Genomic DNA, 18,610 nt, shown 5'->3' on the forward strand with positions numbered 1-18,610 from the left:
CTGGGCTACATGGTCAGAGAGCTCCTCTATGTCTCTTTTCATGTAGTCCAGGGAGGTACATCTCAGGTCATTCACACCAGCATGGACAATGACGGAGTCATACTTGTACTTGCTTTGGAGTGACCTGAGTGCTTGCGTTATGTGGCGGATCCTGGCACCCGACAGGCAGCTTACAGTGACCTTCTCCTTGTTCAGTCTGGTGAGTGGGACGTCAGTGTGCCGGACAATAGAGTACCCTATAACAAGTGTATTTGGTGTTTTGTTTGGCCTTATGGGCTGTGACTGTGAGGCACACTGATTTTGTGAGATATGTGATTTGTGGGTATTGTTGAGGGGTGGCTGTTGCTTGGATATCTGCTTAGGAGGTCTTTGCTGTTTAGGCAGATTTTTATTTAGAGCCTCCGAGTATGTTTTTGTGTGTTTATGTGTTGGGTATGCAGATGCAATAGGTCTGTGTGAGACTGGATTTGTGGTGTGGGTGGTTACCTTTTCCTCCTGACTGACTGTGCCAGTCTTGGGTTGAGAGCGCTCTGCCTCCAGTTTGGCTATGTAACTGCATCTCTCACATGTATTAGAGTTTGTTGGAAGGAGGAGAGGGTTGTCTGTGTACATAAGGCAATTGTAACATTGCCTCAAAATTCCCAGATTCACCATTGTTCCTGATCCACAAGATTTCTATGCTTGTAACTTTATTTATGTTTTTTTCCACATTTCTTGCCTTCTCATCTGGTCCTTCAGCTTATATTCTTTCTTTTGTTTTTTGGGACATTCAGTTGCTGCCTGATTTTTATCTACTTCTGGTTTGATTTCCATTCCTGCTTGACGCCGATATGCTTCTGCTAAAGTAAGCAGAGAAGTCATCTTACATTTACTCTCCTCATGTTTCAAAACTTTCACTACATTTGGTTCTTGTGAGGTCAGCAGATACATGTGGAGTCCCACAATTGCAGATCTATACATGTAATCAATTTCAAAGAAGCCCATCCCTCCTTCGGAACAGGGAATATATATATATATATATATATATATATATATATATATATATATATATTTATATATATACTTTAATAGTGTGAAAATACTGATGATAGTGATAATACAGAGAAAAATTAAAAAAATATTCCCTTCATGTGACTTTTAATAGTGGGATAATCATGCTGATGATATTAACAATAAAGAGAAACATTTTAAAAAATTCTTGATGTGACTTTAATAGTGGGAATATCAAATGAGATGCCATGAGTAAGACAACAATGCCAATTCTCAGGTACATAAAGCATATCTTGTGCAACTACAACCACTTTAGACAACTGTTTCTTAGACAAACAAATAAATTGTAAACAAAATAAAATACTCTGATGAAGTCCTAAGGTGAATCACAGAATCATATCAAGCTCACAACATTATTGGTAACTGAGAGTTTCTTACAAATCAAAGGCAGCATCTAAGCCTGTTAGCCAATAGCAAAGAAGTGTATTCTGCAGTTTTTTTAGCCTTATTTTTTATTTTTATTTATTTATGTGTTTTATGAAATTTGCTAATAGAAGCAGAGCCCAGGAAGACTGCTCACTAGCAGAACTGTTAAGTAATTAACTGTTTAAATCTCAGTGTCCCTTCACACACAAGTACAAAAGGAGCAGGAAAAGTGAGAATAAGCAAGTACTTTTTTCTTAATTATGCAAGGGATGTGAAACTCAGGTAGCATGGTTCACAAGAAATAACTTACTGTGGCCAAGTCGAGTGGTGTTTGACCCTCCTGATTCTTCATTGTTGGATCAGCGCCATGAGCCAGAAGCAAAGCACACAGCTGGGTCCGTCCTTTCTGTGCTGCTTCATGCAATGGAGTGAAGGCCCATTTGTCTGTAGCATTTACACAGGTGTGGTACTTGATCAGTAAGGCTGCTATGTCCACATGCTGAAAGCAAATAAGAATTTATTCTAGTCTGTTCCTACATTCAGGATTTAGAATCCAGCCTACACTATAAACTCATTAAATTAATTTTCAAAAACAATTATCTAACAATAACATTACAAAATTATTCCAGTGAAAATGATGCTCAAGTTTGTAAGCAGATGCATAGTTGTATATAATACTTTAAACAATGTGAATTTAGTCTTGAAAAGCAAATGATCGTTATATTTTGTGAAACTGCATTTGTTAAACAGAAAATAATTTACTAAGCTCAAACTTATGGTATAAACATCCCCAAAAATTCCATCCTCCTCCTCCTTCTCTTTTCACACAAATTTCTCATTCTTCTGTTGTAATTCATTTCACTCTGCCCAGCTTTGCTATTTTCATACCTCATGCTTTTCGTAAATCTCTTTTCATATCCCAACCCCACCTTGCAAGCTCTCACAGCACATTTGACAGGAGCTCTTTCTTCTCTGTTTTTACTCACCTTCTGTCTTCAGCTCCTTCCTAGTTACCCTTCTCCAGTTCTTAATTCTTTACAATCCAAAATAAACATGCATCCATAAGACAACTCAAAGCAAGGGATGAAAAAAAGAAGTTATGTACTCACCATAACGTTCCATGTGAGTTGTTCATCTCGCCTTCATTCTTTACTGATGGGTTCAGAGCCAATCCTCGTCTCAGACTAGGCCAACTGCAAAAGCTCAAGGTCTTCAACCAGCTCGAGGCCAACTCCCTATCCCATGATGCACCCTGATCTTCCCTCAGATCTTGTTTGTTGCGTGACTATTTAGTAGTATAAATATGCCACTCAAAGAGTTGGATAAGAGACAAAGCACCTATATGGACCTCAAGTAGACTGGATGGGGGTTGGAGGGTGGGAGGTAAGAAGGAAGGCGAGATGAACAACTAACATGGAATGTTATGGTGAGTACATAACTTCCTTATGTGAAATTGTTCTATCTCGCCATTCATTCTTTACTGATGGGTAGTGTCCCAAGCACCATCTTCTCGGGTGGCTCACAGGAGTATATTCCTCAGAACTGTGGAACCAAAGGAGGTCCTGTCCCTGGAGGCCTTGTCTACTTTGTAATGAGTGATAAAGGTATGAGGTGTTGACCAGGTAGCTGCTGTGCAAATAGTCTCTAATGGTAACCTTGCAGAAAAAGCTAATGAGGTTGAAATAGCTCTAGTAGAGTGGGCCTTTACTTTTTGTTGCAAGGGGGCATTTTGTGAATTATAAATTAAGGAAATGCAATCTGATAGCCATCTTGACAAGGTTACTTTTGTCACTGAGGCACCCCTCTTTGACTCTGAAAAGGAAACAAAGAGTTGATCCATTGACCTGAATTGTTTTGTTCTGTCTAGGTAAAATCGGAGTTGTCTATGGACATCAAGTTTGTGCAGAATGTGTTCCATCCTATTTGTGTACTGGGGAAAGAAAACAAGCAACTCAATAGATTAGTTAAGATTTGCCTCTGAACAAACTTTTGGTAAGAAGGATGGATTAGTTCTGAGTGAAACTGTCATTATGGAAAATCAGATAAGGAGGTTTGATGGTTAAGGCTTGCAGCTCAGAAATCCGCCAAGCAGAAGTAATGGCTATCAAAAAAAACAGTCTTCCATGAAAGGAAATTCAAAGAAAAGGATGAGGCTGGTTCGAAAGGAGGTAGTATGACTCTGGACAGAACAAAATTCAGATTCCATGGCATGACTGGAGCTCTAACTGGAGGCTTCAAATGAATGACACCTTTAAGAAAGGCTTTATCAAGCTGATACGTCATGACATTGGAGCCTTGGAAACCAAAATGGAAGTTTGATATTGCTGCTAATTGAACTCTAATGGTAGCTGCAGCTGCTCCTTCATTGAAAAGTTTAGTTAGGAATTCCAACATAGATGGGATCGGAGCTAAATAAGGATCATCATTCTGAGAGGCCCATAAAGAAAATCTCTTCCATTTGCTAAGACATACCTTTCTGGTAGATGATTTATGAGAGGAAGTTACAATATGTTGGACCTCAGTTGAGAGGTTGTAAATCCTAGCTATTGTGGGAATTGGAGCAGCCAAGCTGTCAGTTTTAGGGTATGAAGGGAAGGGTGAAGAGCCCCCGATGAATGGGTCAACAGATCCAGTATTGGGTCCAGGATCCAGGGTTCTTCCAAAAGATGAGGCTGGAGGAAGGGAAACCAAATTTGCCGAGGCTAGTAAGGGACTATTAGTATCATGGCCCTTCCCAGAAGTTTTGCTTTCTGTAATACCCTGGGAATCAGAGGGAAGGGGGGAAATGCATAAAGGAGACCCAGGGGCAATTGTGCACCAGTGCATCCCTCGGGGTTTCCCCCGGTTGAGGAATTAGGGCAAAGTAGGTGCTGCATTTTGTGTTTGTTGGGGTGGCAAAAAGATTGCAGCAAGGCTGGCCCCACCTGCGGAAAATCCTTTCCGCTGCTTGTTGCTTCAGTGACCACTCGTGAGGCAGTAAGCTTGCCCTGCTCAGCTTGTCTGCTATCACATTGGATTTCCCCGGGATGTGCATTGTTAACAGAAAGTGCTGGGAGGAGATTGCCCACTGCCATACTCTCATGGCCTCTCAACACAGGGGGTAAGATTTTGCTCCTCCTTGTTTGTTGATGTACCAGACTACTGACATGTTGTCTGTCTGAACTGCAATTGTTCCCAGAGGTAGAGTCTCTTGAAAGGACTGCAATGGTAGAAGTACCTCTCTCATCTCCAGGACATTTATATGCAGATGAGCCTCGTGTTTATTCCACGTGCCTTGGGCTGTTCTTCCCTGAAAATGCCCCCCCACCCCCACCCAATCAAGGAAGTGTCAGTGGTCACCGTGGCTATGGGATTGGGTAGAACGAATGGACATCCCTAAGATACATGTTGAGACATCAGCCACCACTGAAGGTCCTTCTTGCACGCATTCGTTATGACAATTTGATGTGACATCGGAAGTTCCTGAAAGGACCATTGAGAGAATAGGAGCCATTGTAGAATTCACATATACATTCATGCGAGAGGAATGGCAATGATTGCTGCTGCCATCAATCCTAGCAATTTGACTACCATTGAGACTGGGGCTTTTTTTCTTGGAAGCAGGTCTGATACTTGTTCTCGTAAGAGAGAAATTCTTTCTGGAGGTAAACAATGTCATAGAAACTGTGTTTAGTTTTGCTTCTATAAGGACGGTCTGTTGCGATGGCGATAAGGCAGATTTTTCTGAGTTGATGGTAATCCCCAATTGATTGCATAGGTGTAAGGTTGTGCCCCTCACATGAATGAGTTGATGCTTGGTGGTGGCAGTGAGGAGCCAGTTGTCTACATATGGAAACACCTGGAATCCCTACAGTCTCAGGTGAGCAGTGACTACTACCATACATTTGGTGAACACTCTGGGGACTGTAGTGAGACCAAAGGGCAGAGCATGAAATTGATAATGGCTGGCTCCCAGCCTGAAGCAGATGATTCCTGGATGGTCTGTCCATCTTTATGTGGTAGTATGCATCCTGAAGATATATAGAGCACATCCAATTGTCTTTCCCCAGAAAGGGAAGTACTGACTTAAGCGTGACCATCTGGAACTTCGTCTTTTTCATTGACTTTAGTCTGCTTAGGTCCAGAATAGGTCTCCAGTCCCCTGTTTTCTTTGGAACTAGAAAGAACCTTGAGTAAGTTCCGGATTCTCTTTGGTCTGCTGGGACTGACTGGATGACTCTTTTGTCCAGCAACCTTTGGATCTCTAAGGCTGCTAGGTCCCTGTGACTGGGTGGAACATCTGGGATTTTCTTTACTAGAGGGGGTGGAGTGGCAAAGGGCATAGAGTATCCTCTGGATATTATGCTTTGTACCCAGCTGTCTTTTGTTATTTTTAGCCTGGCATCTAGCTACAAAGATAGGCATCCCCGACTGCCTCCAGAGATGGACAGTCGGGCCTCCTCTCAGGAGCACTGATAGGGCTTGCCAAAGAACTGGTCTCTGTCACCCTGGTCCTGTGGGAACCCCCCTGCCACGTGGGTGGTGTCTTCCATTATTACCCCCTCTTCTGCCTCTAGAGAGGGTGTCACCACGAGTGTTTTGGAAAGATCTTTGAGACTTACGGAACCGTATCTTTCCACCTCCCCTCCCTTTGGGGTAAGATCTGTTTGGGGTAGAAAAACATACACTAACGGCAGACAAGGTCTTTCCGTCTTTCTCACTCCTGGGTAAGAGTTTACTTAACCTTAGGTTCGAAAAGGGATGAACCATCAAAGGGGGTGTTAATGAAGGAAGACATAAAGGGTTCTGCAAAGGAACATAAGCACATCCAGGAATGTCTCCTGAGAGCGATTCCTGTACCAGCTGCCCTGCTCGTACCATCAGCTGCATAAGACAACAGACGCATGGAAGAGTTTACAATCGAATTAAGAGAGGAGAGCTGGGAAGTTACCTTATCCGAAACTCCCGCATACACTGAGCCCTGTAGGGTGTCTCCTAGCTTGTTCAGGAAATCCCTTTGTAACCTGGTAAAATGTGTGAAGTAGTTCAGCGATCGAAGAATGAAGGCCGCTGAACTGAACATATGCTTCCCATATCTGTCCATAATCCTAGATTCCCTATTAGGAGGATGAACAGATGAAGTTGTCTCTGATAATTCCTTCTTGGTGTCTGCCGCCACCACCATAGCATCAACCTGTACTCCTTTGGTAAGTTAAAGTCTGTCTTGTGGGCTAGTAATAAATTTGTTAGGCCTCCTAGGGACAGGCTCCGTGGTGTCTGGGGACTCCCACGCCCTTCGAGTGAGTAATTCCAGCAACTCATCGAAGGGTGGAGACACCCAAGAGGTGGAGGGTTGAGATCCAAAAGCCTTCAGGAGAACTGACTCATCATCTGAAGGGTTAAGGGATTTCCAGCCACCCCTCTGTTTAAGAATCTGTAAGATATATGCAAAGGAGATATCTTCTGAGGGGGGCCGTGGGGACCCTCCTGACTCATCCAAGTCAGTATCTGAGGTGACTGACTCATGTGGGGAGTCCAAATGCTCCTTCTTGCAGAGTCTCTTCCTAGGCACATCTTCAGTGGGGGCTTCTGGAGAGGTCTCGGAAAAACATGGCTCACCCAATGGAGCTTCCTGAAGCTAAGGATCTCTATGCTTCAACAGAGCGTGTGATGAAGAGGCAGACACCAGTGCTTTCAGGGAGGGAGCTGCTTGAACTGATGGAGTGGTTGTTGGGGCAGACAAAACCCTCCTCATAGCTTTGAAGGCCCCTCGACCCCAATGAGAAGAATCCCTTGGATCCGAAGAACCGACGGAAATCGTCTGTGCTGATACAGAGGGCTTCGAGCCAGAGGTCGGGGCCAAGCTCAGTCAAACTGAAGCTCAGAGACAAAGTCAGCACTGACAAGTCGGTCCAACTGTCCTCCCCGGACCCGACCAGTGTCGGCCCAGAGATTCCTCGGTCAGCGCCGAACGTATCAGGGCAGTCGGGGCCAAAAAAACCTATAGAAGGTGTCAGACCCAGAGGTTCCATGATCATCAGTTCTGTGCTCTCCGGCTCTGAAACATCCATGCAAGTCGGAGGAGGAACAGAAGTTGTAGGAGGAACTGTGATCGGCTCCGAAGCCCCCTGGGTCAGTGCCGATAAAATTTTTGCTCTCGGCGGTATCTGTAGGAGCTTCTTCACCACACGGTCTACATCCAAATCAGACAGTCTACTTGAGGCCAGTGAGGAATGTGATGAAGCCACAGACTGCAGTATAGGGGACTTAAAGGTAGGAGATACCGGCTCCAAGATCAGGGACCGGCTCCTAACCATAATGACAGTTGGTTCTGAAAGCTATGGAACTGATGTAGCTGCTTTACTGGAAGCTGACTTCAATGTAGATGTAGATTTTGCTGGCTCTGTCTTCTTTGAATGTTTGTCTGACTTATCCAACAATTCCTGAAATGAGGATTTAAGCAGACCTTTGTCCATCAACTTTCTCTTTCTCTCATGCAACACTCTTGAGCTGAAGGAGTGGCATATAGAGCAGCTTTCTTGCAGGTGAACCTCACCCAAGCAGTAAACACATTCAATATGTCCATCAGTTATGGAGATCTTTTGCCCACACCTAGGGCACTTCTTGAAGCCAGACTTGGCTTTCTCTTTTTCCTGGTGTGACATCTTTCACAACAGCAAAACAATTCACACAACAACTATTCAAGCCTTGTAAGGAGAAAAGCTTTAACAAATCAGTACACACAGACATTGGTTATACACCCTGTGTAAAAAGAAGGGCTGCAATTGCACTGTAACACACCACACACAGTATACTAACACTAATAAAAAAGTAGAAACAAAAGGCCTAAAAACAAGGCCACTAACTTTACTAAAGAAGAAGTAAAGATAACTCTACATCCTGTAAAAAAGAAGGGCTAAACAACACACTCTAATAGGGAAGAAACTCTGTGCCCTATGTAAATTAAGGGCTATAACTATTAAACACACTAACTATGCTAGAATACATTTAACTATATGGCCTACTAAAGAGCTAACTCACACTTTTAGCTAAAGAGTAAAAAGAAATAAAGGGCCTAAAAAAATTGGCCACTAATGCCTCTTAAACACACTAACTATGCTTGTAATTAAGCTAAATCAAGAGAGATAGAATAAAAGGCCTAACCAAAAAAACAGCCTTAAAGATTAATTATCTAATCTAAATTGTCAAATATCTAACTATATGATAAAAGCTACACACACACACTACTATATTAATGCTAAATTATTAAATTTTAGCTAAAAATATCGCTATAATATTCAAACAAGAAAAGTTATTCACTGGCCAGAGCTGTTGAATGTCCGATCAAGTTGCAATGGCAAATGAGATCTGTGGGAAGATCAGGGTGCATCATGGGATAGGGAGTTGGCCTCGAGCCGGTTGAAGACCTTGAGCTTTTGCAGTTGGCAGAGTCGGAGCCGAGGTTCAGCTCCGAACCCATCAGTAAAGAATGAACAGCAAGACAGAACAACTTCACATCGTATTATTCTGAAAATAAAAGATCACATTAAAAAGTACAGTTCTGTAACTAACTTATTCCAACAGTAGGTGTTTGAGTATGGTCACGGTTTCACAGACTGAGGTCCAACAAGCAGCCACACTTTCCGAGCTGAACAACCTTTTCCCCTCTTAGCTGGGCTGACATCACTTTATCTTGGAAATCTCCAAGCACTTTGCATAAAGATGATGTTCTACAGTGCCAACTTTGTCTCCTTTCTTGCCTCCTTTCAGGCCAATGTCAGCCTAGGCAGAAATGAAGCACAGCCAGAGTAATTTTCCAAGGTTTGTGAATTATGACACGGGGTTCTAACCTTTCTGACCAATAAGAAAGCAGACAAGGGGCCAAGTGGATGAGGGAAGAGACTTGGGTACCTATCCCAGTCTTGGATCTCAGGAAGACAGTTGGCAAAGATGGGAGGGGACACAAATTACAACAGTGGCCACACATGAAAATCTGCTGTTATGGTAAGTTGAATACATCTCTGTTGCAGTAACCCCAAGAAAGAACACCAAAGTTGACTCTCAAATCCGGAATGATGGCTGCATTACAGGGTGGAAGAGGAAGGCAGCATGCCCTTCAGTATGGTAGAATGAAGCCCAGCCCCAGTCCTACAGAAAAGGTCAAATCTGTGATGTTTAGAAAGGGTATGGATCAATGATTTTGTGGCAGTCTAAAATGCTTTGTACACTAACCCCCTTTCAGGTAGACCATATTAGCAGCTTTGGCACTGGCAGAGTGTGGTCTGAACTTTGGTTATATAGGCCTGGCAAAAAATAAGAAGTTATGTACCTACCATAACGTTCCATGTTAGTTGTCTTCTCTCGCCTTCTTTCTTGCTTGATGGGTTCGGAGCCGATCTCTCGGCTCCGACTGCACTGCTAAGCTCGAGAGTCACTTTTACCAGCTCGAGGCAGCCCCATATCCCATGATGCAAGGCGGTAAGTACCCAGATCTCGTTTGATGACAAAGGGCAATAGCACCAAGCAAAAAACACTTCCCAAAGGAAGAAAGAAAACTTACAGGATGGAAGAAGGACCAGGTCTGAAAGGTCTTCAGCCTAATAATTTCTTATAACAAGGTCTGTCCAGGCCAGGGGGAAGGAGGGAGGGTCGCAAGAAAGAAGGCGAGAGAAGACAACTAACATGGAACGTTATGGTAGGTACATAACTTCTTAATGTTAAGTTGTCAATCTCGCCTTCATTCTTGCTTAATGGGACCGCGTCCCTAGCACCTCTATCCTGGGTGGCTCAATGGAACAGACTCTTGAGGACTGTAGAGCCAAAGCTGGCTCTGTCCCTGGAGGCCAAGTCCAATTTGTAATGGGAAACAAAAGTGTGAGGAGTGGCCCAAGTGGCCGCTGCACAAATAGTGTCTAAAGGAAGTCTAGCTTGAAAGGCTGTAGAAGTAGCTAAGCTCCTAGTTGAATGTGCTTTAGGTTTTGAGCACAGCTGTTTTCCCCTGAGCAGATAAATTTCAGAGATGACCGAAGAAAGCCATCTGGACAAGGTCACTTTAGAAACAGGAAGGCCTTTTTTATTATCCGCATAGGAAACAAAAAGTTGATCAGATTTTCTAAATTTTTGTTCTGTCCAAATAATATCTAAGTTGACGGTGGACATCAAGATAATGTAGCTTTTGTTCAGCTCTGTCTGAATAGTTTGGGAAAAATACAGGGAGATCAATGGATTGATTCAAATTGGTCTTTGAAGCGACCTTAGGCAAAAAGGTTGGATTAGTTCTCAAAGATACTCTGTCTTTGTGAAAAAACAAATAGGGGGGTCGAACCGATAGAGCATGAAGTTCAGACACCCTCCCGGCCCATGTAATAGCCACTAGGAATAAAGTTTTCCAAGAAAGAAATTTCAGGGAACAAGAAACAGCTGGCTCGAAGGGGGGAAGAATCAAGGATGTCAGCACTAAATTTAGATCCCACTGAGGAGGAGGATTCCTGGTTGGAGGCTTTAGTAGGAAAATTCCTTTCAAGAAGGCCCTGCAGAGCCTATGGGACATAATATTATGATCTGCTATCCCGACATGAAAGTTGGAGATAGCAGCCAATTGAACTCTGACTGTGGAAGAAGAGGAGCCTGCATGAAAAATCTCTGCTAAGAAGTCCAGGACTGCCTGAACAGGGGCAGTGAAAGGATCAATATTCTTGGCCTTAGCCCAATAAGAGAAACGTTTCCATTTGCTTGTATAAATCCTCCTGAGGGATCAGAGGAAATGGAGGGAAGGCATAAAGAAGTCCCTGGGGCCAATCCTGGGTCAGAGCGTCTCTGGGGGGATGGCCTGGTAGAGGGAAGAGACAGAAGAAGTCTGGACATTTGCTGTTTTGGGGAGTAGCAAAAAGATCGCAACATGGACGACCCCATTCCAGAAAAATCTCTTCCGCTATAGATTGCTTGAGAGACCACTCGTGAGGCATGAGAATAGCTCTGCTCAATCTGTCCGCTACAATGTTGGTTTTCCCAGGGATATGCGTTGCTACCAGAAACCGATGAGAGGAGATCGCCCATTGCCATAGTCGCGCTTCTCGACACAAGGGGTAGGACTTGGTTCCGCCCTGTTTGTTGATATACCAAACTACAGACATGTTGTCTGTGTGGACTGCAATTGTCCCTACGGGAAGAAAGTCGTTGAGGGCTTGCAACGTTAAAAGCACTGCTCTCATCTCCAGGACATTTATGTGCAGATGGTACTCGAACGGCTGCCACGTCCCATGAACCATCCTGCCCTGATAATGACCCCCACCCGATCAGGGAGGCATCCGTGGTGACAGTGGCTATCGGGGATGGGGGTACAAAGTACCTGCCTTGGTGAACCTGAGGAGATGTGATCCACCAAGCAAGATGATCTTTGCAAGTCTGTGTCACCAGACTCTGGTGACGCATAGGAAGTTGTTGGTACGACCACTGTGTGAACAGCATCCACTGAAGAAGGCGCATGTAGAATCGAGCCAGGGGAAGAAGAGTAATGGCTGCAGCCATGAGGCCTAATACCTTTAGAACCATTCTGGCCTGTACTTTCTTGTTGGCCAGAATGATCCTGACATGACTCTGAATGTCTGAAACTCTTTCATCTGTAAGGGTAGCTGACATCCGAACAGTGTTTAAGTTTGCGCCTATGAAGGTAATAGACTGGCAGGGCGATAAGGATGACTTTTCGAAGTTGATCGAGATGCCCAAATGAGAACAAAGATTTATTGTGTAATCCCTGGCTTGTATAAGCTGATGCCTGGTGGTGGCTGACAGGAGCCAGTCGTCGAGATACGGAAACACCTGGAATCCTTGACGTCTCAGGTGAGCCGTGACCACTGCCATGCATTTGGTGAACACTCTGGGGGCTGTAGTGAGACCAAAGGGCAGGGCTCTGAACTGGAAATGACTGGACCCCAGCCAAAAGCGGAGAAATCTCCTGGAGCGTCTGTGAATTTTGATGTGATAGTACGCATCCTGAAGATCTATTGAGCACATCCAGTTGTCCTTCTGTAAGAAGGGCAGAATTGACTGAAGAGTGACCATTCGGAATCTTGTCTTCCTCACAGACTTGTTGAGTCTGCTGAGATCCAATATTGGTCTCCAGTCTCCCGTCTTTTTGGGGACCAAAAAGAACCTTGAGTATATTCCGGGCTCTGAATGGTCTGTTGTAACTGGCTGAATGGCTCTTTTTTGCAGTAGTTTTGAGACTTCTAACTCTGCAATTTCCCTTAGACCGGGTGGTACATCTGGAAGGGAATTTGAGGGGAAAGGACTTTCCTCGAAAGGAATTATGTAACCCTTGGATATGATCGACTGTACCCAACTGTCTTGAGTGAGGGAATGCCAGGCTTCTGGGTACAGTGATAATCTTCCCCCGACTGCCTCCAAGGAGGGACAGCCGGGCAACACCTCAGGGATGCTGAAAGGGCTTGTCAGAGAGAGGCTCTCTGTTTCCCTGGTTTTGGACCCCTCTGCCTCTAGAGCGGCGTCTGTTGTTGTTACCCCTCTGCCTCTAGGGGTAAACTGACCACGTGAATCCGGCGTGACTCCTTGGGATTTGGAACCACATTTTCCACCTTTCTGTCCTTTGGGGTAAGGTCTAGAAGGGTGGAAAACGGACTCCTACAGCAGAAAGAGTCTTGCCGTCCTGCTCGCACCTGGTCAAAGTTTCCTTCACCTGAGGGCCAAACAAAGCTGACCCATCAAAGGGAGAATTTGTGAAGGACGCCTTGAAGGGATCTGCAAAGTCACATAGCCGCATCCAGGCTTGGCGTCTAAGAGCCAAACCTGTACCTGCGGCTCTACTCGCTCCATCAGCAGCATATGATATTAGCCGCATGGAGGAGTTTGCAATGGAATTAAGGGTTCCTAGCTGCGAAGCAATCTTTCTTGAGCTCCTGCAGCTGTAGGATCCTGTACTACTTCACCCAGCTCCTTAAGGATATCCTCTGGAGTCTGGTGAAGTGACATAGGTAATTCAGCGAGCATAGCAAAGGTCGCTGAGGAAAACATCCGCTTACCGTACCTATCCATGGTCCTAGAGTCCTTATTAGGAGGATGGACGGCACGGAAGGATCTGCAAGTTCCTTCTTGGTGGCAGCAGCCACCACCATGGCATCAGCGGGACACCCTTAGTGAGGAATTGCTTGTCACACGGGCAGTGATAAATTTTGAAGGCCTCCTAGGGACTGGCTCTACAGAGTCAGGAGCTGCCCACGCCTTCGGGCAATAACCTGCATAAGGGGTCGAAAGGCGGAGACACCCAGGAGGTGGAGGGCCGAGATCCAAACGCCTCTAGGTATACTGACTCATCCTCAAAGGGATTGTTGGTGGGCCAGTTTCCCTCTGTTTAAGGAGTTCTAGGATGTCTGAGAAGGAGACATCCTCAGAGGGGATCTAGGGGATCCCTCTGACCCATCAAAGTCAGTATCTGAATTGAGTGACTCGGGGGAGTCTACATGTTTCCTGTTACAAGTCCTCTTCCTAGGAGGATCTCCCGAAACATCAGGAGAATCCTCAGAAGAGGCGGAAATTCCCAATGGGGAAACCTGAGGCGGAGGATCTCTGGGTCCTGTAGCAAGAGAAGTGGCAGAGATGTCAACAGGCACTATAGAGGGAGGAGCTAAGGGAACAGACTGCTGACTGATACCAGTGGCCAGCACACTCTTCATCACCTCGAATGCTCCCCTCCCAGGCAGGTCCGAGAGAACCCGTTCCGAAGAACTAGGAACTCCAGGGACCACCGAAGGGAAGTCTCCGAGGCAGATGTCGGAGCCGAGCTCACCAAGCCCGAGGCTCCAAGGGGAAGAGCGGGTTCGGACAAGGGTCCGATGCCACTCACCCCCTCGGAGGAGACCATGGAAGCCCGACCACGAATCCCTCTAAGGAAGGTCTCGAAGAGGAGATAAGAGTAGAGGCTGAAGGAACAGAAGGGGGTATCTGTCCTCCAGCCGTAGCAGTAACCATTCCCGAAGACTCCAACTCCAAGCTCTGGGGTAGAGTTGAAGGAGGAACTGTAATGGGGTGTGGACCAACAGTCGTCTGTTGAGACGGACTATGTAACATTTGGGCCAGTGCCTGTGACTTAAGTAATCTACTGACCACTCTCTCTAAGTCATGGTCTGAAAGCCTGGATGACCTTGAAGATGGGCTCCGATGGCTCCGTTCCGAAAGGAGAGGTGAAGCCGGAGCCGAAAGTATCGGCTCCAAGGAAGGAGACCTCGACCTCTTCCTGGAATGAGCCATCGGAACCGATGAAACTATAGACCCTGTCGGAGCCGACAACTTATCGGAGCCGACAGGTAGCCTCGATGCATCGGCTCCAGCCGGAGCCGATACAGCCACAAAAGTAACGGTGTCGGAGCCGATCGGAGCCGACACCGATGCCTGTGCCACATGGTGGTCGGAACCGATCGGAGCCGACACCGAAGTGGTCGATGCAGAATTGGCACCGATAGCCATCGGTGCCGAAGGCTAGTTAAGCCAGAATCGGCTCCAGCGGGCCGATCTCGACTCAGAACGAGTCGAGCCGAGGCCGCAGGCTTTGACACAGAAGCCTGGGCCTTGGAAGATTTGGCAGATTTGGATGGAGCCGACTTAGCGGAGAGCCCTCCGGCTTAAGAAGGCCCCTAAGTATCAGTTTGTTTCTTCTTTCCTGCAGGACTCTCTGGCTGAAGGAATGACATATAGCACAGGAGTCCTGCAGGTGAAGAGGTCAAGGCAATACAGGCAAGAAGTGTGACCGTCTGTCAGAGACATCTTCTGACAGCACGAGTCACACTTCTTAAAGCCTGAGACCCTCTCTTTGACATGGTGTAAGACAACACACACACACACCAGTCAAAGAATTAAATTAAATTAAATATACCAAAAGGTATAAGTAGACAAACACACACACACACCTAACAGGGGGGATGGGATGGGTAAAGTTTGACTAAAAAAATAAAAAGAGACAGGTAAAATTCTGTCAGAAAATCTTTAAAATTAACTTAAAACTAAAATTTAAAGGGTTTTTAGTAAAAAGGGGCTAAAATATCAAGTATTTTAATCACTTACCAGGAGCTGGTAAAAGGAGGACCTCATAAGCGAAGCGGCAAACGAGATCTGGGTACTTACCGCCTTGCATCATGGGATATGGGGCTGCCTCGAGCTGGTAAAAGTGACTCTCGAGCTTAGCAAGTGCCGAGTCGGAGCCGAGGGATCGGCTCCGAACCCATCAAGCAAGAATGAAGGCGAGATTGACAACTTAACATTTAAAGATATCGCAGTGAGCTATCCATTTAGAAATTATCTCTATGGACACAGCAAATCCTTTTATGTTTTCTGCAAAAGCTAGAAACAGCTGGTCTGTCTTTCTAATGTTTTTAGTAGTGTCCAGGTAATAACTCAAATGTGTGAATGCTATGAGTGTGGAACTCTTTCTCTTTTGTTCTGAGGTGCAAGGGAAAAGACTTGTAGCCAGACAGCTTGATTCATGGTCACCTCAGTATTGACTTTGGGCATGAAGGAGGAGATGCTGCACAGCATGGGTCTACTTTAAGCTCTCTAAAGCTGTAAAACCCGAATCTAAATCGCGCGACGCGTAAAGACTGAACCACGAATACGTCGAATGAACGAAACCGCAAAAGAGGAAATATCAAAATCGCATAGTTGGCCCGTCTGTGGTATAGCTCCGTAAGGTAAGTGTGCGATAGTTATGGACCTTAGGGTTAGGGAGGGGTTAAGGTAAGTGCATAGGGAGGTAGTGTATGTAAGGTTTTGTGTAGGTAATGTATGTAAGGTTTAGTGTAGGGTTTTGTTAAGTGTATGTGTGTGGAATATTTAGTTTGTTTGGGTATAGCTCCATAGGGGAAGTGTGCGGTAGTTACGGACCTTGGGGTTAAGGATAGTGCATAGATAAGTTGTGCATGTGGGGTTAGTGTAGGGTTTTGGTCCTTTAATTTAGGGTTAGAAGTAGAGTTTTGGTTAGTGTAAATATGTTACTTTTATTCTGTTTGGGTAGGTAGTGTGTTGCGGGTGGTGGGTTGGCCGACTATGACGGTTCGAAGTTTACAATTTCACACTTTAGTACGTCCGATGTATTCGCGGTTTGCACTTTATGTGTCGCTCGATTCAGGGTTTTCGTGTTTCGAGCGTATAAAGTAGATCCGCACAGCATCACCTTATCTTTGTAAATTATAAGGAAATATCCTTTGTACATTAGTTTCTGAAGCGCTCACATTTTGAGAGGTGATGTGAAAGCAATTAAAAAAAAACACAAAAAAAGCATGGAGTACTCAGAGAATGTTACCACTTCATAAAATAAAAACTTTTTAATTAAGTGCTTTTGTTCCTCTCACATAAAGAACTTCTTCAGAATAAATACTTTCACCATTTTCAGTCATTTAAATTCATAATCAATGACATCACAAAAAAAAATGAAATCACAATCTATATGTAATAAAGAAAAATAAACAATCTTTCTACACAGTCTAAATAATTATATTAAATTCACCACACTCATGGGGCAAATAATAAAATCCCCCCAAAAATATCTACTCATATACCATTAAATTAAATACTATTGTTCTTTAATAAACTTTTGACAGATATATACTCATTAATGCCTGGAAAGGTGCCCGCCCTTAAAAAGACCTGCCATTTAAATTCTAAAAATTCCAAATACCTATTAAAACCTTCAACAAATTTGTTTTTATTAACCTTCTCTAAAACTAAAAATTGGAACTTCCTAAAACTCTTACAGATTAACTCATGTCTTGCCAGAGCATTGTTTTGTCCTTTCTTCTAATTACTCCTACGTGTTTCCCTAATTCTCTCATTAAGTTTCCTCAAAGTCGCCCCCACATAAAAACAGTCACAGTTTGAGCAGCAGCCTCGATAAACAATTACCTCACTCTGGCAATCATGCCTCTCTTTCTCTACCCAAACATAATCAATGTGTTTATTTTTTTGTGAAAAAGTTTTTTATTTATTTTATGAAGTGGGGACATTCTCTTGAGTACTGCATACTTTTTTTTGGGTGGTTATATATTTTTTGTTTTGTTCGGTTGTTATATTTCTTGTTTAATTTCTCAGTACAGCGAGACGTTTTTCATTATCGAATTTGCACCATACTGCACTGTATTTTACTGACCCTGGCTGACCTTTGGAGACCCTTGGCAGAAGGAAGTGAGGATAACCTGGATGATGCGATTCACTCAATTGTTTCAAATGACACAGGACCTCAAGGGAATAATTATGAAAGCGAATGATGTGCTTCACCAGGTTTACGAGAGTTTCGGAGCCCGCCAAGCCTCTAGTAGGTCTGGAAATAGTTCCGATACACTGCCTTCAGATGAGACCATTGTTGAAGATGCAACCATTCATGTTAGAAGGCCTTTGGGTATTATTTCAAAATATCTTAATGACGATAAACAGGATTTGTTTACTGATGTGTGGTGCACAAGACTTGAGATACATTGATACAGATTTTGGTGACTAAGACAATAACAGAGTTGGAACAGAAGATTTTGAAATTAAAATCCTTAGAGGTGAAAAACTTTTATTTAAACAAATGTTGTGAACTGATGGTGGTTCCATTAGGGTTGAGAGTATATACTTTCCTCAATGGTATCAGATAGGACGATGACATTTTTAAGGACATTAGTAATGTGTATGACAAAGCTGGCTTAGAAGCAATGCATTTATTGATGTCACGAAATAAGAAAATTAATTTATTGAAGGAACAAATTTTTGCTCTTGATTTAAAAATAACACATCATCCATCCTTTAAATTGTTCCATTCTAAGTATGAAAGCCTAGTTTCTAAGGTTGATAAACAAGTCTTGGTTATAACCAATTGGAAGAAAAAGAAACTTATAAGAGAAATTGTTTTATTTCAGAGTGGACAGGCTTTCTTAATAAAGAACAGAAAATTAAGAGAAATACATTTCTGACTTTTTCAACAAGTGATGGAAATGGAAGGGAACCACAAAGGCTTGATAGACTCTTGATTCTTTTTCAGATGGACATTGTGTTACTGAAACTGTAAAAGGAATTGGTGATAACACTGTATCTACTTTAGTTAATAATGATGGTGGTAGTGAAATTGATATATTTGTTAAGAATGCCAATACTGAGATTTTAGACGGTCGAACTGGTTCCTCTAACATTAGTACCTCTGACTCTCTTTTTCTGAACACTGTTACAAGACCGTTAC

The 18,610-nt window shown here is 44.0% G+C and overlaps 1 protein-coding gene across 1 annotated transcript in view; it reads right to left on the minus strand.

Moving 5' to 3' along the window:
• TNKS (tankyrase) overlaps positions 1-18,610 on the minus strand; it is a 2,150,186-nt gene that overhangs the window by 682,498 nt on the left and 1,449,078 nt on the right. Inside the window, exon 18 of the mRNA XM_044060937.1 lies at positions 1,727-1,915. Coding sequence (XP_043916872.1) covers positions 1,727-1,915 — 189 coding nt within the window. The remainder of the gene's footprint in view (positions 1-1,726; positions 1,916-18,610) is intronic.

Source organism: Protopterus annectens, chromosome 2.part0 (genome assembly GCF_019279795.1).
Source record: "Protopterus annectens isolate FY-2018-M chromosome 2.part0, PAN1.0, whole genome shotgun sequence".
NCBI lineage: Eukaryota > Metazoa > Chordata > Ceratodontiformes > Protopteridae > Protopterus > Protopterus annectens.